Source organism: Carica papaya, chromosome 9 (assembly GCF_054855325.1).
Source record: "Carica papaya isolate Zhongbai chromosome 9, ASM5485532v1, whole genome shotgun sequence".
NCBI lineage: Eukaryota > Viridiplantae > Streptophyta > Magnoliopsida > Brassicales > Caricaceae > Carica > Carica papaya.
In genome coordinates this window covers 3,243,071-3,268,370 of record NC_142317.1, presented here as the reverse complement: position 1 = coordinate 3,268,370, position 25,300 = coordinate 3,243,071, and the positions used below count along the sequence as shown (strand labels likewise).

Sequence of the window (25,300 nt, the reverse complement as noted above, 5' to 3'; positions counted from 1 at the left end):
AAAAGAATATTGAGTTTTAGTTCGCATTTATTATATTATAAACTCTATTATTTAAATATAAATAATTATAATCGTGTGAAATTAAAACTAAACTACGTAATATTTACTCATTCAAATTTTATTTAGACAGTTCCATTGTTGTTATGCTTCGCGTAGACAATAAATATATACTTTTAGTTTAATGAATATATTACTAAATAATAAAATTTTAAAAATAATTTGAATCTTTTGTCTTTTTTTTATAGAAAAAAACGACAAACCTATAAAGCATTACATAATAACTTAAAATTATTGGTTGATTACATACATTATTTGAGTGAACCATGAGAGGAAAAGAAATCAAACCATAAGAGGAAAGAAATCCAATCATTAAATGAGAGCTTGCCACAATCATATATATATATATATATATATATGTGTGAATTTACTTATTGATGCGAAAATATTTTATTTTATTTTATAGACAAATAAAATAGTTTATTAATTAATTTTTAAATAAATTTAACACTTAATAGTTGTGATTCACATTATCATGTTTGAAAATTTTGTAATTAAAATATCTATTATATACAATTATTTATTTCTTTAAAAGTAAATATTATTTGAATATATATTCAATTATATCATATATAATTTTAAATAATATTTAATTTATTTATTTTATTTAAATATGCATTATAAGTAATTAAATATAATTGATTTTACGTGTAAAAATGTAAATTTATTTTCTTCGTAGAATTAATTTACCAAAATCTCAAACCTTTTCAACTAAGTTTGGTTTTTTTTTTTTTTTTTTAATTTCGAAATCCATTTTATTTGTATTTTTATTATTTAAAAGTATTTTAAAAGGAACAATAAATAATACTTGAAATTTAAATTTTTAATTATTGGTTTTATTTTTTAAAAAGAAAAAAATAATTTGATTTAATGTAGTATAATATTGTTGACACGGCGTCGTATCAAGGAGTCGGGCAACACGGCAGCTCTCCCTTTTGCTATATCCACGCTTCTACTTCACTCACATTCTCTTCCTTTCCTGTTTCCTTCAACCCCGTTTCTCTCTCACTTTCTCTTTCATTTCTCTGCTTTTCTTGGTCGGTCCAAATCTTCAAGCTACTCTCTCTCTCTTTCTCTCTCTATATCGGACCTAAGCATCTCTCTCTCTCTCTCTCTCTCTCTCTCTAGGATTGGAGCGTGGCAGACAAATGTTACTGATAGCTTCTCGGTATCTATGATTGGGCTGCATCGTAATCGACTTTCGACAACCCTAGAGAAAAGAAGAGACGAAAATGGTTTTCAAGAACAAACTCTTCTTCTCCTCGAAGAAATCAGACTCCTCCAGCCCCGACGGATCCAACAGTCCTCGATCCATCGGCTCCAATTCCCCGATCCGATCCGATAAGAAGAAGCCCAAATCCAACTCCAAAGAAGAATCTCAGATCTCAACTACAACCTCCACCAGTAGTTTTAGTGGGGTAGCGCGGAAGCATACGCAAGTGAAAGATGCGGGGAAGAAGAAGGAAGCCGTGTCAAAGGGAAAAGATGTGGCTGAACCTCTTCTCCCGAGTAAACCGAAGTTCTGCGCTTCTCAGGTGAAGAAGTCGTCGGCGACCGAAAGTAAAGAAGGACCTGCCTCGGTGTCTCCCATTCTGGCATCATCTTTGGGATTGAACCGGATAAAGACGCGATCAGGGCCGTTGCCACAGGAGAGTTTTTTCAGTTTCAGGGGAGAGAAGGGCCCGGCGGCAGTGCTCGGAGCTAGTAATTTATCGAGGCCTGGGGCTGGGGATGGAGGTTCAGGGTCAGCTTCGGGTTCTGCCAAGTCGGTGTCAGGGAGTAGCGGGAGGAAGAAGGAAGGTGGGAATAATAAAACGGGGTTCCAGGGGAATGCTGGAAGTGTGGCCTGGGCCGATAACGGCAGTAACGCAGATACTATGTCCACTGGCAGTTGGCTGTCCAGAGAGCAGAGTCCCAATGTGCAGGCTGGGTCTCGATTACAGAATGGCGAGTCATCCACCGAAGCTGGTACATCTTTCACTGGGGCTGTTACCTTTAAAATTCTTTGAACATCTGACTATCATTGTTATCTTCTTTTTGCTTTAAATTTTTTTGAACATTTAGCTTAATTTATTGATGGTGCATTTTATAGAAATGTAGAATGCTTTCATTTAAAAGTATAACTAGTTTGCTAGTAGCTATGAATTAAATTGACCATATGTAGAAATGGAAAATGCTTGGAAGGAGTCTAATTTGGAAGTAGATATGCTAGTTGAGATTTCAGAATTTTCTCCGGAACGTTATCGTGTACTGCTGTGAGCATATCCATGCAACGAACACAATTAAGGTAGAAGAAAAAGAAAAGAGAGAAAGAGTGGAGAAATTTAAGGGTGGTTTAGCAATGTGCCTACATGCGTGACACATATCGTGATTTGCACTAGGAAAGACTCAATTTTGTAACCGTTTTTTCCTTGTAACATAGTGAATTAATGAGAACCAGAAAATTAATTAACTAAAATGCCCAAGGCCAAAAGATATTATTCTATATTCATGAGCACTAATATATCTCTTAATATGAGCTAATACTAATTATGTATTTTGTACTTCTTTGGCACATCCATTTCTAGTCGAAATCATTATTTTCGGAGATTTTCTGAAGTTATTATTTTGTGTTCGAAATTTTGACTCATTATTGAACCCAAAAAATGAAAAATATCCCGGATGGATGAAATGAGGGATCTGACACCTTTGAACTGATGATAAAGAATGGAATGGACAACCAACTCATGAAGCTAAGTGAAATTAACTGTATACATTAGTATACTTGAGATTTTTGGCGACCAAAATATTTCCTACTTAACTTGCATCTGCCGTCGTTCGCCACATCTTAAACTTGGATAAAATCATTATTCGAACTTGTGTCTCCATAAGCTTATATTTGGACATGGCTAGACTGAGTAAGATATCCTTTACGAAATTTAACGTCTATCGATATTTTTTAATTTATTTTATGAGTGACCCATTTTGTTTATGCTTGGTCATCTTATCTACACCATCTTCCCATCCTCACTTTGTTTGCAAATCTCTATCAAATATATTGCTTCCTAAGTTCCAATACTAATGCAATATGCTATTATTTTGTCACTCTGTCCAATCTTGCAATAGTTGTTTGTAGGATTCCAGCTTGCTGATTATTTTATTATAGTAAAAGAATGTTATTGAACTTCTTCACGCTGTCCAACTTATTCTAAATCTAGAGATGATATCATCTTCAGTTTCACATGCTTCATTTTCTCAGGTTTTATGGTTAGATGTTGTACAATAAACTCTAGGACCATGGGTTGTCACTTATCTTCACTATTAGTGCTTAATACTTCTGCATCTCCTCTTTTCATTCTGCAGGGCCTAAAACTTGTGAACTCATGCTTCTCCATGGTTCTAACTTGTGGAGAATTTCATACTCAATCTTACCTTATTGGTATTATATTGGGGCAAATGTTTAGCCATTTTGATGTTTTTTCATTTTTCTAGCTTAAACATCTGCTACATATTTACTGTACCATTATAGCATTCTTACATTTTTACTCCTTTATTTATCTAGTTACTAGTATTTGTCAAACTAACTTTTTTTGAATAGATTGACCTCCAAATAATTTTTTATCTAAAAAAAAAGATTGGCCTGCATCATCCACAGTGACTTGGAGTAAACCTCGGAATAGAATCACTACCCCTGCTTATAGTTAATAACTTGGTCAGAAAGCATTATCCATTGGCACTTAAACTAAGTGCAATTTCCCACCTTTCCTGATGGAAACAAATACTTACAAAATTTTATATGCATGAAAATTATCATTATCTAAGGCATATTATGACTTCCTTTCATATATGCTTATGCATCTGCAAAACTATTTTCATTTCTTCTTATTAGCAACATTTTGCTGCTTGTTTGAATGGATTTGCATATGCATGTGTAAATTGCACTTGTATAATGGAATTATCTGTTTTAATGCATACGTCAATTTTTGGACTTCACTGTTGGTTAAATTTTTATACCTAGAAAATTTTTAATTGATAAAACATGTTTTTGTACATTTGTTAGATGATTGATGATGGTTAAACTTTGATACCTTGAAAATTTTTTATTGATAAAAAATGATTCTGTGCGTTTGATAGATGATTCTCTTGTAGTAGATGGTTTCAATTGTTGTACATTCTTTTATGCCTCAAATGACTTGGAAATTTGTTTTGGGTAGTGCTTAAAATTTTGATTTTGATACATCTTAGCAGGGAGGTTTGAGTCATCATGGGGTCGCACTGGAGGCTTAAGAACTTCTGATGTTCATACACCTGAGGTGTTCTTTCTGTGCATCATAAGCTATTTCACCTCATATTTTCTTGTTGTACATTCATTCATCTTGGTTATTTGATGTCTACTTTTTGCAGAATTCATATGATTGTGAACCGAAGGAGTCTGAATCTCCTCGTTTCCAAGCCATACTCCGAGTAACTAGTGCTCCCAGAAAGAGGTTTCCTAATGATATTAAAAGTTTTTCCCATGAATTAAATTCCAAAGGTGTACGGCCATTTCCATTTTGGAAGCCACGAGGGTTAAATAACTTGGAGGTATCCTGGTTCCCCTTCTATGTTATATCTTCTGCAAGAGTTTGATTGGTTTTTTAATCATCTTACCATCTGTGCAGGGTATCTTGGTTGAAATTCGGGCGAAATTTGACAAAGCTAAGGAAGAAGTGAACTCTGATCTAGCAACTTTTGCTGCAGATTTGGTTGGGGTTCTTGAAAAAAATGCAGAAAGTCATCCTGAGTGGCAGGAAACCATCGAAGATTTGCTGATTTTAGCCAGGAGCTGTGCTATGACATCTCCCGGAGAGTTTTGGCTACAGTGTGAGGGCATAGTTCAGGAATTAGATGATAGGCGTCAAGAACTTCCTCCAGGAATGCTGAAGCAGCTCTATACCCGGATGCTCTTCATTCTCACAAGATGTACTAGACTATTGCAGTTCCACAAGGAAAGTGGATTTTCTGAGGATGACCATATCTTTGGACTTCGGGAATCTAGGATCCTACATTCTGCTGATAAAAAAGTATCTACTGGCATGGTTAATGATAAAAGTTCGGCCTTGAAGATAAACTCAGCTAAGAAGTCTTACAGTCAGGAACAACGTGGCTTGGATTGGAAGCTAGACCATGTTGTACCACCTGGAAGCCTTGTTTCTTCGGCTGATGATGCTTCAAAAGACTTAGATTCTCCTGCAAGCAGAGTTCGGATGTCTTCTTGGAAGAAGCTCCCATCTGCTTCAGGAAAAAGTCCGAAAGAAGTTGATTCACCAAAGGAGCAGGATGATGTCAAAGTCGAACCTTCAAAAATATCAAGTAGGAAAAGAATTCCTGATGTGGATATGGCTCCTGCAAAACCACCAGAATTTCCTCCTGCCAAAGAATCTCAGGAACATTCATCGAAGCACCAACACAAAGTTTCTTGGGGTTATTGGGGTGATCAGCAGAATATTTCTGAAGAGAGTTCTATAATATGCCGCATTTGTGAGGAGGAGGTTCCCACTTCACATGTAGAAGACCACTCAAGAATCTGTGCAATAGCTGATCGATGCGATCAGAAGGGCTTGAGTGTCAACGAGCGTCTCACTAGAATTTCTGAAACTCTTGAGAAGATGATCGAATCATTTTCACAGAAGGATATTCAACATGGAATCGGGAGCCCGGATGTTGCAAAGGTATCAAATTCAAGTGTAACTGAAGATTCTGATGTTCTCTCTCCAAAATTAAGTGATTGGTCAAGAAGAGGTTCAGAGGACATGCTAGACTGTTTTCCTGAAGCAGACAATTCTACTTTCATGGATGATCTCAAGAGTTTACCTGCCATGTCGTGCAAAACTCGTTTTGGTCAAAAGTCCGATCAAGGAATGACAACATCTTCTGCTGGAAGCATGACTCCTAGATCTCCTATTTTGACACCAAGAACCTGTCAAATAGATTTGCTGTTGGCAGGAAAGAGTGCTTACTCTGAGCATGATGATCTTCCACAGGTAAGCTTCACATCAACTCCTTAGTCATGAAATGTGGTACTTTTCTTTTGTTGTTGCACATGACTGAACATACTGTAAATCATGTGTCATTTTCTTTATATGTTTTTTCCGATTTATATGTGATTTAAAGAAAAAATTACCGGTCCGTGAAAGACAGTTCTAACTGTTTAGGATTTCATTAAGAACAGGGAAAAGAGTTAAAGATCTTAATTTGCAACTTGGAATACTTTCTGAATATAATGGAGAAATTGAATCCACTTTTATGAGACCCTGCTTCATGGATGAGGAGGCATAGCTTTTTTTTTTTTTTTTGTGGGGGGGGGGGGGGGGTGCTAGTTTTCCAAGTATGGTGTGTTTCTCATTTGTTTATTTTGTAATTGCTTCTACTTCACCAAATTGCATGATTGTATAGCTGGATGAAGTGTTGAACCATAATTCAGGTGTGACAAAATTTATACGTCAGACTGGTGGGCCTTTTGGATTTCTGGGCATGGAGAGTCTAAACTGTGCCAAATATTGAATATGATGTATAGTTTACTTGTAAAATTTTTTTTCTGCTTCTTTTGGTGTATCAACAGTTTATGCTGTTACTCATGTATTAAAAATAATTCGCCATTTGTAACTGTGAGCTAAAGTTCTAGTTGTATGCTGCAGATGAATGAGCTGGCTGATATTGCAAGGTGTGTAGCAAATACACCTTTGGATGATGATCGCTCAATCCCATACTTACTCACATGTCTTGAAGATTTAAGGGTTGTCACAGACCGCAGAAAGTTTGATGCACTTACAGTGGAGACATTTGGGACACGCATTGAGAAGCTGATTCGGTTAGTACTATCTTGCTATTTGCTATGAAATTCTTAGGTAAAAGTATCATGGTGCATTTATATATCGAGAAAAGAAAATAGTTCTAACTTAAAAAGTGTTTTAGGAATTTATTCTGGAATTTACTTAACTTCTTACTTTTTAATAAAATGCGCAAATTGCCTCTTTGCTTTGCCCTGATTGACATGCAAGGATTTGTGATTCTGTAGGGAGATGTATTTACAGCTGTGCGAGCTAGTGGATGACGAAAAGCTTGATATATCAAGTACTGTAATTGATGAAGATGCTCCTTTAGAAGATGACGTGGTTCGTAGCTTAAGAGCAAGCCCCATTCATTCTTCAAAGGACCGCACATCTATAGATGATTTTGAGATAATAAAACCAATAAGTCGTGGGGCTTTTGGACGGGTTTTCTTGGCTAAAAAGAGAACAACAGGAGATCTTTTCGCAATAAAGGTACCTAAATGGCTGTTTGTGTGACCCTATCTCCAATATTTTCTTTTTTTGAAAGTTTCTTTCATTTTTTGGAATTCACTATGGAAATTGGTTCTCTTTCATATTCTTGCCATGTGAATATGTGAATTCTTTGCTTACTTCGAAAAAGAAAATATGTACATTCTTTGCAACAACCTGCCTTCTAAGATGTGTCTTGAAATGCCCCTTCCTAATATAGAACAATGAAATAGGGTTTATAAAGTATTGAAAAAGAGAAAATTGTACAATTCCAGGGATCGCATTCTGCAGTCTTAGGAATCACAACCTCAACAAGAGGGTTATTAGAGACTTGGTCAATGAGAGAATATCAATGTATTTGTATCTGTGAGTAGTTCTACTAACATTGTCAAATCACCTTTATATTTATAGGTTTTTTTAATGAAAAAATAAATTATTGTTATGATTAAAATACTTGAACAAGAAAATTTAATGTGATAAGATTTTAACCAAAAGCAGATTTGAGGAAGGAAAAAGCCTCCCTCCCGTGGCTTACTTTGCTTGGGGCAAAATTCTCATGATAGGTAATTTGAGTAAGCGGGGAAGGCTTGTTATCAGTGGGTGCCTGATGTGTTTGCAAGATGTTAAATCCCTTAACTATCTCATTCTATGAGGTGTTGATGCTAGAAGACTACGATAATCATCTTTGTCCTTCCTACACCTATCTTTAGCAGCTAGCGATTCCCTTGAAGATAAATTATGGGCTTGGGATGGTATTTGGGTGTGCAAGGCTCTTGTTTCCTTTATCATGTAGGCTATCATTTATGTTATTTTTTTTGAACAAAAGGCAAGAGAGTCTTTTAGGCATGATGTCTCCTTTTGCTAACATTAAGATCACTGGTTCGAGACCATTATGTTTTATGGTCGGCCCCTTAACAATGAAGAGGATTTAGGAAACTTGTAGATATTTTGGTCTTGTCACACCCGGTAAAGCTTCTTTTGTACTTGAGTGGCCTCCTTGGTGCCCGGTTAGTACTACTTCTCTCTTTTCCCTCTAGATAAGGACTTTTAACTGAATAAGAAATTCAAAATTCTATGGAATAGAATAACTATAGAAAACCTAATATATAATAACTCCATTCTCGTTGTAATCACATACTAGTAATAGTTTTAGAATAATCATCTGCTAGAAATAATTTAAAGCTGCTCTAAATTATGGGCTTGGGATGGTATTTATGTAAAGAGCAATATTGCTAACATAATTCCTTTGGCTGTTTTCTGGATTATATGGAAAGAAATGAATTCTAGAGATTTTGCGGGCGTTGGGAGTAGTATGTACAAATTAAGGGATATGTGGATTTATTTTTTTGGGACTATTTTGTTAGGATATGACATTATTAGTGATGAGGATTTTGGGAATGTCATAGATACGCTAACACTCATGTAAATCGTTCTTGGGTGTTACCCCCCTTTTTTGGTACCATGTTAATATATACTTCACTTGTTTATTTTAAAAAAAATGGTTGTTCCTCGGGAAAGAAAATAAATATTATATTAACAAAGCACCGAGTTTCCCACCTCATAGATGCTGTGACTATTTTTTTTTTTGAAATAAAGACGCTATGACTGTTTTCCAACTTTTTTTTTGAAAACCACAAAAAAGAAGCTTGCAAAACAATCACAGAATTTTTATTTCAAAAGAAAAAAAAATAGTCATAGCATCTATGAGGTCCACCAAGTCGTCAGCAGGATTAAGAGTATGGTTCTTGAACAAAAAAAAAAACAAGGTTGGGAATCAAAATTTGTAACTTTACGAAAGGGAAAAGATGCCATTAAAAGCCATCTTGTGCCTCTACTTCGAAGTAAACCATAAATAGCTGAGGGGATCAGATAGATGAGTTTCTTCCACGCTTATCACTCTGAATGCTGTACCAGGCCCAAATCTTATTGAGCTCAAAATCTGCCATCACCTAATGCAAACAAAACCTCAAAGCTGGTGTGCCAATTATGAAAGGAGAAAGGAGAAAATATATTTGGGTGTTTAACTTCCCTTGCGTACAGATAGCATCCATCCGCAAGAATCTTTCTTCTTTTCCTAGTGCGACAGTGAGAATATCTCACTCTCATTGTTTTCAAGAAAAAAGTAATTCTAGGAGGCACATTAAGCTTTGAATGGAAATTGTAATGGGGTTAAAAAAGTGTGCCAGATGCAAATAGAAAAAAATTCACTATGAAAGAACCTCTGATAGCCAATTGCTAAATTGGCTAATCATTCTTGTCAAGATGAAATGCTACAGATCGATAGGTGATGAGGAGAGTAACATATTCTTTAATCTCCTAGCCACCCAAAATTCTCAAAACATCCATAGCCCACAGCCCATGAATGGAAGAGAAAGAGAAGAACTTGCTGAGGATGGCATCTTTGCATCTAGCTAAAGAGAATTCAATGAGGAACTGTGGGTGCAAAGCCATCCTTCATGCCAATCATCTAACTGAAACCTCTCCCTTCCCCAGAATCAATCCCCATCTTGATGCACTGATATTACTCATTGCATCAATAATTAATTGTTTGCCAAATGCGAAAACCATGATCCAGGTGCAAATAAAAGGATTTTGAAATGAAATTTATGCTAGAAGATCTTGCATCACCTCTTGTAAGTCTTTGAATCCTTTGCATGAAGGGTGATTGACAAAAATGCTGTCTTAAAAGTTAATTAGAAAATCTCATTTTATTACGAAAATAGCCTTTTAGTTTCTAACTTGTCCATTAATTGCTAAGAAAGTTTACACTCTATAGTTTCTTATTAAAAAAATGTAAAAAAGTTGACCATCTGTCAACTAATTGTTACACTATTCAATGTTTGTTATATGATAATTTTATTTTCAAGTTCTTTATATAGGGTTAGCAAAATACTAATAAAAGGTATTTGATGTAGTATGAAGAGAGGTATGGAACATAATATTTTGAGAAAATTTATTAAGAACAAAATTAGAGATCTGAAATTTTAATAATCAAATCAATTGTTTAAATAATAATTATATGAATAATCTCTCGCACTTTTTATCTAAAAAAAAAATAATAATTATATGAATAATCTAGGTTTATGGTTCTAGATCTTGAGTTTTTTTTTTTTTGAGGGGCCACCCACTTTATAATAGCAAGGATTTGGGGATCTAATTAAAATCTTGGTTGATATTTTTTTTGAGATAAAAAGTGTAGTATTGAAATTTTGGTTGATTTATAAATATTTTTGTATACAGGTTTGGACCCCTTTGGTGTTTTTGAATATATTATCATACTTTTTTATTCTAAAAGAAAACATGAATAGTCTACGAGATAACTAAAATAGGTATCCTATTTATAAGTACCATAGTAAAATCATCATAAGAATTCTTAAATCTATATAGGAAATCTAGTAAATTGAAAAATAAGCCAATTAATTAGACTAATCTATAACTGAGACAAACTAAATAGTATCCTAACTAGGAAAGGGATAGTAAATTCATACCAATAATAAGCCTATAGGTGTTTGGGACCTAATAGACATTTTGATAAATTTGTAAATACTGTTATTTATTTAAAAAAAAAGGCCATTAAGTATTAGTTTCTAAATAAGCTACAATAACTTAATAATACATTAACATTATAAATACATGAATCTCTGATAATACTGAGATATATCTATTTAGGATCTTCTTGTTCTGCATAAGTATTTTTCTTGCAAAATAAAAATAGGAATATTTTGTAATTGCTATTAAGTTAAAATGATACTTCTGAAATTACCCTTCCACTAATCTCAGTAATAGGTGAAAGATGATATTTTTAATTTTGTCTCTATTCTTAAGGAATATTTATTACCTTTGATATTTGATGGTTATTTGAGCCATATGATAATAAGTTCTCTGTAGAAAGTTAACTATTCTTAAGGAACAACTTAAAGAACAACTATGCTTAAGGAATATTTGTAAATTTTATCCCTTTTTGATAGCATCTCTTCTTTTATCCAAAAAAATTTTATGCTTTAAATCTTAGAGATTAGTTCCACTTTAGTTCAGTGGACACCTTATGTAGATAAGGAGGGCTTTTGTAGAGCTTCTTTTTTGTAAATAATTTTGTACCTTTGATCTCTTCGAAACTCATATTTTATTTCACAAGAATAAAGGGATATCTTTTATCATACTCACAGGCATATGCAACTGGGTGTCACGTTCTGGATGCTCAAATTGTGGGACCGAAATGTTTAAAAAACTGTCATACCCACCTTTTTTTGGCCTTTATATTTTTTGTGGATGTGGGTCAGAAATATGAAGAACTAATTGTTAGTGTATTTTTAAGGGAATCTTCCATTTTAAAATATTAATCTACTAATGTGAGCCCTTGTACTAAAACAATTTAGTAATGTTACCCTGTCAAGAAATTCCTTGTTTTTTTTGAACTTGGGGTTTAGCATTATCCATTGAATTTTATGGTAAGGCTTTCACATTTTTTTCTTGGGCAGTTCTTTTTGTCTCTTAGATAATAATAATTGAGTTTTTGAGTTTACTTTATTCTAACTGTCAAGTCATTGATTTTGGGTTTTTGAATCTTGGTCATGCTTTATCTTAGATACATATTCAAGAAGCCACAAGTTATGATCATGGTTTGCAGTAGTTCAATAAGTAAATAAGTTCTGATTTTCAGGCAAAAATACATTCTTAATTGAAACAGGAGTATTTAGGTTATTATCTTCTTAGCTTTTACTTGGGCAATGGAGAGAATTATTTGTGCCATTTCTTTGCAGGTCCTGAAGAAAGCTGACATGATTCGCAAGAATGCTGTTGAAAGTATTTTAGCTGAACGTGATATTTTGATCTCAGTCCGGAATCCTTTTGTGGTGAGCAGGTCGAGCTTGCAAAGCATTTATCTTTCTTGAGAAATGGTCATTACATTCTAACACGAATTTGAACTGTATCAGGTTCGGTTCTTTTATTCATTCACATGTCGCGAGAATTTATATCTTGTGATGGAGTACCTGAATGGAGGAGATTTATATTCGTTATTGAGAAATTTAGGGTGCTTAGATGAAGACGTTGCTCGAGTATACATAGCCGAAGTTGTAAGTTTCATTGATATTGCTTATGCATGCTGCGCAACCAACACAGTTAAATTTTGCTGGAACTGTTTATTTTGATAATATTTCTTCCCAGGTGCTTGCTCTGGAATATTTACATTCTCTGCGTGTGGTGCATCGCGATTTGAAGCCAGATAATTTGTTGATTGCACATGATGGTCACATCAAGGTAATTTTCTGTTATGTTTTCTTTCTAATGAATACTATTTTCTGCTAATAATTTTTTGATGTGTTATTAATTTATTTTTGCTCCTTAATTCAATTTTTATTATTTCATGGTGCATGTCAAGTAAGAATTTCTTATACTAGAAATTCTCTGCTCATAGAATTCAAGATTTATTGAGATTAGAAGAGGGTAAAGAGGTTCCTTCAATGAAAGGTATGTGAGAGGTCCACGTTGGATAGAATTGGTAGATTGCAACTATTCATCCCTTAGGAGATGATTTTTTGAGAGGCTAGTCATCTGCCACCATGATTTTTTTCGTAACATATGTTATTAACCAGCTGGAACAGAATGATCTTTCCATGGTTTTCTTTCATGTGATGGTTTCTTGAGCAACTTCCATGGGATTTTTAGCTTTTGGTCTCATTGCTTCAAGCACGGCTAGGGCAAGACCAGTCTACATCCCAGCAAGGAGGGGTGCAGATTCTTTTGTTCTCACACAACCAAAAAAGAAAAGATTTAGAGCAACTTAATAAAGTTGAGAAATCTATTAGAAATACTTGGGTGATTTAGGAAACTCATAATGGTAAAGGTCAAATACTGTTAGGTTGCGTGAATGTACATTGCCTTTATAAGAGGAAGATGCTGGCAGCAGGTCAAAGAGGCATGTGTATAAAATGAGTACAGCTGCTATGTGGTGCTACTGTGTGAATGCTTTAGTTCACATCATATTTAGGGAGTACATTCAACTCCTAAGATTTTTGTGCTAAACTGACTGTTGTTTTCTATTCTTCTGGACAGTTGACAGATTTTGGGCTTTCAAAGGTCGGTCTCATCAACAGCACTGATGATTTATCTGGTCCAGCAGTTAGTGGGACATCCCTACTTGAGGATGATGAGCCACAGTTGTCAGCATCTGAGCATCAGCGGGAAAGACGGAAGAAGAGGTCTGCTGTGGGTACACCTGACTATTTGGCACCAGAAATACTTCTGGGAACAGGACATGGTTCGTATTGCGTTTTTTTAGTTTAAGGTGCTATAATTATCCTCTCATCTATTCACATAAAGTTTTTTTATTTCGCTCGGAAGCTGACAGATGTTAGATGTAAAACCAAAGCACAGGCTAGGTTTATCACTCATAAGTTCTAGCTATTGGTGCTTTTGAGGTTTTTAGACTCCAAATATATACCATACTTTCTCTTATAGCAATGCAGATATGCATTGAGGGGTGTTACAAACTTGTTTAATTAAGTAGATCGCTTTCTTGTGATCTCAAACGAACATAAACAAATACAAACTCAGATGAAATGAAACCTGTATCCCCAACATGACAGTAGGTCTGATGTTGGCTCTAATACCATTGGTAAAACCACAAGCCTACAATAAATTCAGTTCCCCCTACCTTTATCATTTAGGATTTAGGGTGTTAAATTGGATTTGGATCTAAATGGTTAATCATGGGTTAAAAGGATTCGTCTTTTGAATCTAGTGTAGAAACTAATTCCTATAAAGTCTAAACATTAGTAAATTTCAAAAAATTGTGTTCCAACATCCTGCTCTCTTATTTTTATTATTAATTTCAATTCTTTATGCTTGAAAGATGGAGTTTGGATCAAAGCAGTTGCTCATGGAATAAAAGATTTGATTGTTGGGTTTAGTTTAGGATTTATTTCTACAAAGTTTACACATTATTCCAATTCCAAATGTTGCACTCATTTTGTGCTTTTCACCTTTTGACCTACGAAGTTACTTGTTTCTTCTAAGTTGGTCACTTGTTGAAGTGGTAAGGCTGATCTGCTGTATATTTTTCTTTAGGTGCAACTGCTGATTGGTGGTCTGTAGGAATCATTTTGTTTGAACTGATTGTCGGCATTCCACCGTTCAACGCAGAGCATCCTCAGGTTAGTGCCTCACTTCTAAATGCATTCTGTTCCTTACAAGGGTTAGTTGCTCTATTCTTTTCACTCACTTTGTAATGTAGAACCTGAGTAATAGGAGGACTCAATTGTTTCAGCTAGAGACAAGTAGCTTTATCCTATGATTGTTCCTTCAGGAGGAATTATTTTTCAAACGAGGAAGGGATCATTAGTTCTGCAAGATTTTTTTTTTCTTTTTCTATGATTATGAATCATCATAATTTTTACATTGGTAGTGGCTTGGCCATAACTGATTGGAAGCAATAATTTGTTTTAAAACACATTTGTGCTGTCTTTGTCAGGGCTACATTTATTTTAAACAAAAATGGAAAAATGTGGTCAAAATATAGTAGATGACTGCTAGGTTGTGTCGTGTGTGACTTATGACAAAGAGACGAAAGTTGAATATCTCGATTCATTGAGTGTTTTGCTTGTAATTTAGTTTGCTCAAGTTCTCATACTATGTTTCTTCTTTTCCATGTTCTTTGCTTTTAGCAAATATTTGATAATATTCTCAACCGTAACATTCCTTGGCCTCGGGTGCCAGAAGAAATGAGTCCTGAAGCACAAGATCTGATTGACAGGTAATAACATTGCTTGTTGATACCATTTGAAAATTTAGGAAAAATCTCAAATAAAACTAACATTTGTCTCCGAAACAGTGTATAATATTTGTATCTTTTCCTTCCACTGATATTGCAAAATTAGTTCTTGCATTGCAATACATTTGTGCAGCTTCTTATTAAAACAGGTCCTGTTTGATTTATTTATTTAGGTTGTTCCTTCCCTATCGGATTTTGAAAATATTTTGTGATCTTGTGTACTTTTTGATATATGAATGAACCTAGCTTGCCACATCCATCAGAAAGTTACTGCACTCTGATATAGTGCCGGTGAATATTCTAAAATCAATGTCATTTATCGAATATCTACTCCAATTAGATTCTTGTGCTAGAAATAATAAGAATAATGCTGCATTGTCTGATTTCTTTTCATCCCACGTGCCATGAGATTTCTGTTGCAAAAATTATACGAAGGAAGGAAACATAGACATAGTCAAACATAGACGGAAAATATAGTTGCATTGTTCCATGTTTATATCACTAAAGTATGAACAAATCTGTTCCACCCATTGGGGAAGCTCGGAACTACTTTTACAGTTAAAAGAATGGCTAGAAATTTATTTGTTGTTTTTTCTTCTTACGTTAACTTTATATTATTCATTTTCAGTTTTCCTGTACCATTGCTTGACAGCTGATTGGTGTTTCAAAGCAATTATGACAGTGACTAGTACTATAGAATTTTTTTTGAGATAAAAAGTGTGTAGATGTGTTAACAAAGTTACCAAGTACCACCCATGTGTAATAGAATTTACAAATCAGTTAACAGATCAGTGACATTCCCATAATCTTCTAGCCTATAAATATCATGATCCAAAGCAAAAGAACCAAAAGTATTTATCCATTTCTAATATTGACATTCTCCCTCTCCTTCCCCTTAAAAGCTCTAGAATTCCTCTCATTCCAAATAAAGGGACAAGTTCGAGATAAATTTTGTTATTACAAATTTCTGCCCACACCCTATGTTCATCCTTCACCGACCCTGCCATCAACCAATTAATCCCTAGAAGCCCATACACCATACACCATAACTTATGCACGAACGGGCACCATAAAAGAATATAGTTGCAAGATTCAGCATCCATCTTGCATAAAGAACAGCAGTTTACCAGAATTTTCCCCTTCACATTAGTTTGTCAATAGTCAATATGCATTCTCTACTCGCTTCCGAAGCGGAAAAAATAATTCTTGGTGGGGCTTTTGCATTCCATATCTGATTAGCTGGAAGATTAACTGTCTCAACCCGATCCCTCCTGGTCAGATACTTGTAGTAGGGTTTAACAGCAAAATTCCCTTTCTTCCCCAAATTCCAGACCAATTGATTGCTCTTACCATTAATCTGAATCTGAGACAGCATGAACAGAAGGGCTTCATATTTATTGATTTCCTACTCATTGAGATTTCTGGTGACATTTACAAACCAACAAAACTCCAACTAGTCTCCACAACACGCTTCCACAGCTTTCTATCATCCGAAAAAACCTCGATAACCATTTACCATGAAGTACAGAATTTATCTCAACAATAGATCTTAAGCTCAAACCCCCCTCCCCCAAAGACCTCTTCACTTCATCTCACTTGACAAGATGATATCTTGTGGTTCCTTCTTCATCCTCCCAAAGGAATCGGCATTGAATATTTTCAAGTTTCTTAGCAATATTTACAGGAACGGTCAACACCGATAAATAATAGATGAGAAGATTAGTCAACATAATCTTAATAAGTGTTAATCTCCTTCCTCTAGAAAGGTAATTCATTTTCCATCCTGCAAGCCTTTTTTCAAACAAATCAATTACTGGATCCCACATCTTCATATCTTTATATTTTGACTCTTATGGAATGCCAAGATATTTTTTTGGAAGCTTCGCTGCTTAGAAACAAAGGAGAATATAGCCATAGAAATATTTTGTCTGTATCATTGGCATGTGCTTTGACAATTGGGTTAATTATTGTTTTTTTAAGAGGGAAAAGATGAAAAGAGCACCAAAGGGGTGTTATCCAAATACAAAATAAGTATACAATTGGCAGAATTTACTAGTTAGTTAATAAGATGTCTATGATGTCCCTTGGAATCTTTTGCTGAATTGATTGGGTGATCCTTGAACAAAAAAGAGAAGTTTGGAAGCAAACATCCCATGTGCCATCAGAAGAATAAAAAAGTATCAAACATCCTTAAAGACTCTTCTATTTCTTCACTTCCAAATAAACCATAAAGTAGCCGGTTTCTTTCTTCTCTTAGCAACCAAGATGCTTCCACACTCCTCTCATTTGGCACTGAACCAGCCACGCCCAACTGCACTTTGAGGAGAGTCAAATTCATAGACCAGAAACAGTATGAAGTAGCACATCTTGACAAAGTAAAAGATGACCAAAAGTCCTCACAGCATTCTTGCAAAGAAAATATCCATTCACCAGAATTTTTCTTTTTTATTGAGATAATCAATAGCGAGTATATGCTCACAAGCAGCATCGAGAAGCAAACATGGACAATTATGTTATTTTTTGTTGCCAAACTATAAGTTAAACCTTCATGTTTTCACTTTAGAGATGTCAAATCTAGATTCTTAAACACACAAGCATCTTACCAATTGAACATCTCAATGCTTCTTATAACATGTTACTCTTGAAGTTGTGTCAATAATTTGTTAGCTAGGGAAAAGGATGCTTCACTTCTTGTGAATGGATTGTTTGTGAATATCAGCACTTTCATGCTTGTCAGTACATCATTCTGGTGTTATTCTAGTGTTTTTATTTATTATGGACCAATGCTTCATAACCAAAATATCAAGTCTGGTCTATTGAACCTGTATAGTTTATTCAGTACTTAGTTTCCAATATATTCATTTTCCAGACTATTAACAGAAGATCCTCAACTGAGACTTGGATACAGGGGAGCATCAGAGGTGATTTTAAGTTTTATATGTTTGACATTCGATTACCCAAACCTTTCTCATATGTCAGGATATAATTGAATATAAATTAATGATCCAGGTTAAGCAACATGTATTCTTCAAAGATATTAACTGGGACACACTTGCTAGACAGAAGGTATGGATATCTCTTGCCATATATTATAGATTATATGGATAAATTTGCATCTTTTTGAGACTTTTTGTATTCTGTAGGCTGCGTTTGTCCCTGCATCAGAAAGTGCCCTTGACACCAGTTACTTCACAAGTCGCTACTCATGGAACGCTTCAGACAATCATGCATATCCAGTCAGTGAAGAGGATTCTAGTGATGCTGACAGCTTGAGTGGCAGCAGTTGCTTGAGTAATCGTCAAGATGAAGTGGTAACTTGCCTGAAAAGGTGTTTCAATCTTTTTCTTTGGTTGTTTATAAGTTGTGGGATTGACTTGTGAATAATAATGATGAACAGGGAGATGAATGTGGAGGTCTGGCTGAATTTGAGTCTGGTTCATCTGTCAATTACTCCTTCAGTAATTTCTCCTTTAAGGCATGTTTCGACTAATATGATTTAGCATCAGTTTCCCTTTTTCTTTTTTTTTTTTTTTCTGAGATAAAAGTACAGAAGATGTATTAATGAAAAGGCGCCAAGGGAGCGCCGCCCATATACAAGAGAAAAAGAGAATTTATTATCTCAAAAAAAGAGAAAAAGAGAATTTAAAGATCTATAAGAATATGTACAATAGATCCTTTTTTCTTGTATGTAAGAAAAGGAAGGTAGCCTTATCATTTTCCTACTGCTCCCCAATTTGTAGTGCAAGTAGAATTTCAATGTAGTCCAAAGTTCTATAAACAAGTAACTTTGCTAACTAAGTGGCTCTCTGGTAATCAGCGCAACCTGCACCTTTTTTTCTTTTCCTTTTTTTTGGTAAGAGAAATGTTTATATATATATATATATAGGTTTCATTGAGAATAACCACTTTTAGCCAGTTCATTTTAGATTCACCTTATTTAGATGTATTTCAATATTCCTTCATTTTTTAACCTACTGTGCAGACTACTTACCTTTTTTTTTTTGGGTTTGTTTGGTTATTAGAATCTCTCTCAGCTTGCATCAATCAACTATGATCTGCTTTCTAAAGGTTGGAAAGATGATCCGCCAAGCAGATCGAATGCATAACAAGGCTCTGTTTCTCGTTTGAAACTAGATCCTTTGGCATATTTGCAGTCGAGCTCCAGTGATGTTTATATACCTTGTACATGTAAGATACTTGAATTCACATTTTTGTTCTCCTTCGATTTTGTATTATCAAGCAAATTGATTTCCTGTTTATATCTGCAGAGACAGAAAAAAAAATTGGAACAAAAGCTGGAAGGGATGTGCTCTTTCCTCATAGGTAATGGCCCCACATCATTGGGGTTTCAATTTTACTGTTGAGTTTTTTTGGTTTGAGCTGAGGGCATTGACGTACGCTTATTTTGGGTATCAGTGTTTGGAAATTACAGCCTTCAGCCTATGTTGTAATGCTTGTAATTTTTCTCCCATAGCAATGAGAACACATCCCTTGTTATATGTAAAATTTTTATTCAATTCAAGCATGAAATTTTCTCAGGTGTTTTCAATTTTTGGTCCAGTACCATGTTTGCCTTTAAGCCTTTAATTAGTTTGGAATATTATTAGTCAAGTTTCAAGTAATAGTATATTGTTAAGATGTTGTAATCTTAAAACAGGTGACTATGATTTGTAGTTTTCGTTGTATTCATTAAACTCGGACATTAAATTTGTTCATCAAACAGTGATCGGAAGTTAAGATGAGAATGACTAGGTTGGATCGGCCTGAATTTCCCACCAAATTGATTAGGGATTCAAGTTGGATCGGGCAAATCTTTAATAGCTCGAAATCTAGGTTCAATAGTTATATACAGATTATGAGAGAATGAACAGTCTAATATAAAAAGTGAGTGTTTAGATCTCTTGAGAAGAAAGAGAGAAAAGGGATTCTCTGAAAGATATTTTCCCCTAAAAATGTATGGTCTAATTGTTTCTTTTTTAGTACCCATGTGGAGACCTGTTTGGTTTCTTGTTTGGAGATAATTTGAAGTATCTTTTTATAATTTTGAGACCCTTCGATTATATTTACTTAATATTTTGACTATTATTTATTACCAAAGTAATTGTTTGCTGTTATACTCATCAACATGGTGTTCGAAAATCAATAGTAATAAATGATATATAAGATGACCACAGCTACAAAGTTGAAATGGTTGACACCCCAAAATAGACATTTGAGTTATATATATATATATATCTTAAATAAGTCAAGCTCAAATTTCAAAATGTGGAATAAGATATTGTTGTAAAGCAAATTGAAATATAATACGCATACGTGTACTAAAATTAGACTAACTTAGAAATTAAATTGATAGAATAGGATAATTTGTTATGTTTATTGACAAAGCCGTAAATGGTAAAAAATGAGTTCAACAAATTTGACGAAGAGAGATTCCTTAAAACGCAGACAATAACAAACGTTACGAAATTGATTGACTTCTTCATTTTTACCTCTACGGAAGAAAAAGAAATTACTTGTGCACGGGGTAAGCAAAAAGTCCTCCCAAACAACTCCTAAGATATTTTACCAAAATGGTCGACATGGTTTCATTAAAGTAAGTCATGTAATTTGTATTTTTGTGTCAAATTTATTAAACAATATATAACTCAAATGTTCAAAAGAGAAATTTTTTTAACATAATCTAAAGTTTTAAAGATAAGTTTGCCTCGTTTGAGATACACTACAAGTGATTCCAACATTTGATTAGGTCCACCATGTATGTGCATGAGTCTAATAATTTGTATTGTTGTGAAATGGAAAATTTTTGAAGGTATCCTAGTCTGGAATAGTGTTTGAGAGTGACAGAGAATAGGACATTACCAACCCAAGAAACAAACATCCCTCATCTTCTTAAAATAATAATAATAATTATAATTGCTATTATTATTATTATTATTATAATTAGAGTAGGAATATATCATTTTGCCTTTTCTATTTTCTCCTCTGACAAAAAGTAATCTTAATGGGTATGGAATTTAGATGCCAACAAAAATTAATCACACTGGACCACCAAAATATTTCACTACTTTTGCAGCTTGTATTTAGCTAAATTAGCTCTTGGGTCCACTTGTTAAAGCTTTCATGGTCATGTCCATACAAGTACCTGGTGCATCCACCAACTGAATTTCTTCTTCTTTTTCTCAAAATTTGAATTCCTTCTATTTTTGTATGGCTGATGAAATCATTCTATCATGCTTACTGTTTAGTTATATTTGCATCTTCAGATAAAAATTACTTCGATTGGATTTCAATTATAAAATAACATTGATTCAAACTCTGCAACATGAAAAGAAAATGAGGCAAATCGTTATTTTATTTTATTCTTTTTTTCTGGGTAAAGATGAAGAAGCATAATCAACTAGGGTTTTTGGTAAAGAGCAGACATCTTTACCAATGTATTATTGCAAGTGTAGACTGTCTAATCTAAACATCTTCAAGTTGCAAGATATTAATGAAGAAAGATGCCTCGGAGACCATGTTTATCTGAAGAGACATCACAACCAACCATTCAAAGCAATTTAGAAAATTTCAGAACCCTGAAACAGTTCAAAAGTTGCATCAAAAAGCAAAAGAAAGCAAAAGCTAATAAAAAGCACAAGTAATAATTACAACCACCATCATCTATCCAACCATAACAAATGGAACATATACCCAACACCCAGTGTATGAATTGAAGGGAGGGGAGGGAAAAAGTAAGAAAGAAAATCTAGTACAATTGGAAATGAGAGAAAATGAAAGAAACAGTTGGCTCCTAAAGAAAATAAGATGACGCCCAGATCCAACATTCAACTAAAAACACAAGATTTTGACATGACAGTTAAAGGATAAAGACCCAAAAAGAAAAAAAGAGGACATGTTTCTACAACTCATTCAGCAATGTTATGGCCAGACTGACCAGTTTCCTCAAGAAGATGCATTATCTGCAACATTGACCTGATCAGGCTGCGATTCTTGATCTTCTTGGATGCTTGAATGACATAGCTCTTCTATGCGCCTTGTAACTTCGGAAATTGTAGGCCGATTGTCGGGGTACTGAGCTGCACAATCTATAGAAAGCTGCAAGAGTTGGACCATCTCATCTTCCACGTTTTGGTACCTGAGAAGCTCGAGATCAAATACCTCAGAGGTCCATTCTTCTCTCACTATAGACTGTACCCATCTGGGGAGGTCGACTCCTTCCTCATTAAGGAGGGCATGGGTTGGAGCCTTCCCTGTCAGCAACTCAAGGAGCAACACACCAAAGCTATAGACATCAGCCTTCTGGGATACTCTCCGAGGGTCTGTCACCTCGGGTGCTCGGTAACCAGCAACCCGGTTTGGCGTGGAGGATGAACCAACAAGGTGGGCTAACCCAAAATCGGATAGTCGAGCATCATATGATTTAGTGAGAAGGATGTTGGATGATTTGATGTTTCCATGTGAGACATTTGGACCTTGAGAGTGCAAGTATTCAATGCCTCGAGCAGCTCCAAGTGCAATGCCGGATCTCATTTGCCAGTTTAATGGAGTCCTACCAGCTCCTTTGTTTCCTGAGGCAGAAAATTGAGAGAGATAAGTAACTGCGGGAAATGGGAAATTAATCAAACAAGATGCTTCTTCCTCTACTCTTTTGCAAGCTCATTATGATTTGTCTGTGTCAAAAAATTATATGAACTAAAAGTGAAATACCTCATATTCCAAACCATATGTATACAGTTTGACAACAGAAGATGATCAGATGGCAGCAAGAACACAGATAAAAATGTCATGAGAACTAGATTTTCCAAGATCTTCTACAGTCTCGTACTGGGATCCAAGCACAAAAAATATACCAGAAATAACCAGGGCATAAACCCAATTCATCAAGATATTTCAAGATGAACATGAAAAGAAGAAATTTTGCAACTAATCCTCTTCCACTTCCACAGATAACGCAGAGTACAACCATAACCATCATTCAAAGAATTCCTAAGATTCATCCTTAGAGAAGCTAAAAGCAAAGACAGAAGCAAAAAGCGAATTGAACAAATAATGAGAAATGCTTACCATGCAGAAGAGCAGACAAGCTTCCCATGGGCATGTAATCATAAACAAGCAGCTTCTCGTCCCTGCTATAGTAGTAGGCCCTGAGAGGCACCAAATTCTTATGATCCATAGCTCCCACAGCCTCGATCTTCTCTCTGAATTCCATCTCGGTAATTGTCACATCTCTCAACCTCTTCACAGCCACCACGGTGGTGGCGTCCAACACCGCCTTATACGCAGTTCCAAACGTTCCCTTCCCCAAAACCTCGGCAGAAGCCCTCAGCAAATCCTCCAAATCAAACACTCTGGTGGCGTTTCCAAAGAACACAAGCTTCTTAGCTCCTGTACCGTTCGCTTCTCCTCCTTTTCCATTCCCCACCATTGCAGCTGCCGCAGCAGCAGCCACGGAATACCCATTTCCGTACCCTCCATTCTCCACTTCCCCAACTGGTTTATCGCCAGGAATTTCTGCCTCCTGCTGCTTAATTGATGCAATGTCAATAGACCTTGACTTCTCGTTCCCCTTCTTCCTGCATAGAACCATCAAAATCATAACAATCAAAACGAAACCCACCACAGATCCAATCACGATCCCCGCAATCGCACCGCCGGACAATCTCTTCTTCTTTTTATGGTTATCCCCATTGTTCTCCGGACCCAGAGAGGTGGGTGAGCTAGCAACAGTCCCGTCTCCAGCACAAACATCAAGAGGTTTACCGCAAAGAGAATTGCCTTGAAACGAATTAGAGTCGAAATGCTGCAACTTACTCGGTATTGAGCCATTCAGCAAGTTGTTCGACACATTAAACTGGTCCAATGACAAATCCAGATCAGGGAGTGACCCAGAAAGCCGATTGTTCTCGAGATACAGAGTCTTCAACCTCGTCAAATTGTTAAACCCATCTGAGATCTCACCCGAGAAATTGTTACCAGCAAGATTTAGCCGAACCATGTCATGGAGGCCAAATAGGAAACTCGGAATCTCCCCAGAGAACCGGTTTCCCTGCAGGTACAGGTTTCGCAGATTGATGCAGCGTCCGAGATCTGACGGCAGCGGACCACTGAGGGAGTTCAACCTGAGACTAAGAGTACGAAGCTGAGTCAAATTACCCAAAATGCCGTCTGGGATTCGGCCGGAAAGCGAAACTCCGGGCAAGCGAAGCACCGTGACGCGATTTTGCTCACAAAGGACGCCGGGCCAAGAGCAAGGAGTGGGACGCGACACATTCCAGAGGAGAGTTCGGCCACCCACCGAGGAACGAAGCGAGAGAAGTGCTGCTCTGTCGGCGGAGAGATCCGGTTCGGAGTACGGAAGAGCTAGTACAGCAAGAAAAGCAAGAAAAACCACCAACTGGGTCTGCATTTCTGTAATTTGCACCGATTTCTTCTATTCAGTTCTTGTTTTGTTTTGTTTTTTTTTTCTCAGAAAGAGATGAGCAGAATGTGGAGGGTGCTTTGGGGGTTTAATGGGTCGGCATGGGTGGAGAAAGAGAATAGAGAGGGTAATGAAACTGCATTTTCTCTGTTTGTTTCTATTTCCGTGCAGGAAAATGGAGAAACAGAAGATTGAAAAGAGAGAGAGAGAGAGAGAGAGAGAGAGAGAGAGATGGCGAAGGAGAGACAGTGGTGGGGGGGGTATTAGAGAAAGAAGAGAGTGAATATAGTAAAGGAACCCTAGCTGTATACAGTAAATCACACTGGATAGTCAACTGCTTTCTTTTTTGCCTTTTGTTTTATTTTTCTTTTTTGGACTTAAATTATTATTTTGTCTCTTACTTTTTCTTTTATTTATTTATTTATTTATTTATTCCTCTTTTTACCTGTCAAAAAAGCTGCTGCAACTCTGTTTTCTCCCCCCCTCTTTATTTTTGTAAAATTAGAAAAATTTAAATCAATTTATAAATAAAATTATGTAAATTAATTTATACTAATTGAATATTAAATCTCTGGAGCTTAATTATTAATCCCAAAAGGTGTAGTAATATCAGGAAACAAATCAATTAGACTCACCATGATGTTCTCCTTTTTTTTTCCTTCTCTCCTCCACTATGAAATTTACTTAATTAGTAACTAATTACATTATTATTCCATAACCTATACTTAATTACCTTAATATTTCGGTAGGAGGGTAATTAAGAGTAAATATAAT

The 25,300-nt window shown here is 35.4% G+C and overlaps 2 protein-coding genes across 5 annotated transcripts; one reads left to right on the top strand and one right to left on the bottom strand.

The window, feature by feature from the left end:
* Positions 1 to 1,018: 1,018 nt before the first annotated feature.
* On the top strand, positions 1,019 to 19,657 carry LOC110823369 (Protein kinase superfamily protein). 4 transcript variants are annotated; one of them, XM_088212154.1, is made up of 18 exons: positions 1,020 to 2,025; positions 4,285 to 4,349; positions 4,441 to 4,620; positions 4,698 to 6,059; positions 6,714 to 6,886; positions 7,094 to 7,340; positions 12,098 to 12,190; positions 12,272 to 12,412; positions 12,504 to 12,596; positions 13,392 to 13,596; positions 14,406 to 14,491; positions 15,002 to 15,090; positions 17,978 to 18,029; positions 18,118 to 18,174; positions 18,252 to 18,419; positions 18,506 to 18,583; positions 19,131 to 19,296; positions 19,377 to 19,657. In XM_088212154.1, the coding sequence occupies exons 1-17, from the start codon at positions 1,290 to 1,292 to the stop codon at positions 19,212 to 19,214; spliced, it is 3,909 nt and encodes a 1,302-aa protein (XP_088068280.1). In that variant the 5' UTR covers positions 1,020 to 1,289; the 3' UTR covers positions 19,215 to 19,296; positions 19,377 to 19,657. The 4 variants fall into 4 exon arrangements, with proteins under 4 accessions (XP_088068279.1, XP_088068281.1, XP_088068280.1 ...); XM_088212152.1 differs by having other exon boundaries at positions 4,282 to 4,349; XM_088212153.1 differs by lacking the exon at positions 19,377 to 19,657 and having other exon boundaries at positions 1,019 to 2,025; positions 4,282 to 4,349.
* A 2,280-nt stretch (positions 19,658 to 21,937) lies between these two features.
* On the bottom strand, positions 21,938 to 24,656 carry RLK902 (receptor-like kinase 902). Its single transcript, XM_022053607.2, has 2 exons — positions 23,173 to 24,656; positions 21,938 to 22,676 (listed from the first exon to the last, which is right to left on the bottom strand). Exons 1-2 carry the CDS (start codon positions 24,512 to 24,514, stop codon positions 22,051 to 22,053), a joined length of 1,968 nt encoding a protein of 655 aa, XP_021909299.2. The 5' UTR covers positions 24,515 to 24,656; the 3' UTR covers positions 21,938 to 22,050.
* Positions 24,657 to 25,300: the final 644 nt, after the last annotated feature.

Coding starts and splice junctions, on each gene's coding strand:
- LOC110823369 (XM_088212152.1), top strand. CDS start 1,290: ATGGTTTTCAAGAACAAACTCTTCTTCTCCTCGAAGAAATCAGACTCC. Junction 12,597..13,391: donor CACATGATGGTCACATCAAG/GTAATTTTCTGT, acceptor TCTTCTGGACAG/TTGACAGATTTTGGGCTTTC. Junction 18,584..19,130: donor TCAGTAATTTCTCCTTTAAG/GCATGTTTCGAC, acceptor TTTGGTTATTAG/AATCTCTCTCAGCTTGCATC.
- RLK902 (XM_022053607.2), bottom strand. CDS start 24,514: ATGCAGACCCAGTTGGTGGTTTTTCTTGCTTTTCTTGCTGTACTAGCT. Junction 22,677..23,172: donor CTTGTCTGCTCTTCTGCATG/GTAAGCATTTCT, acceptor TTTCTGCCTCAG/GAAACAAAGGAGCTGGTAGG.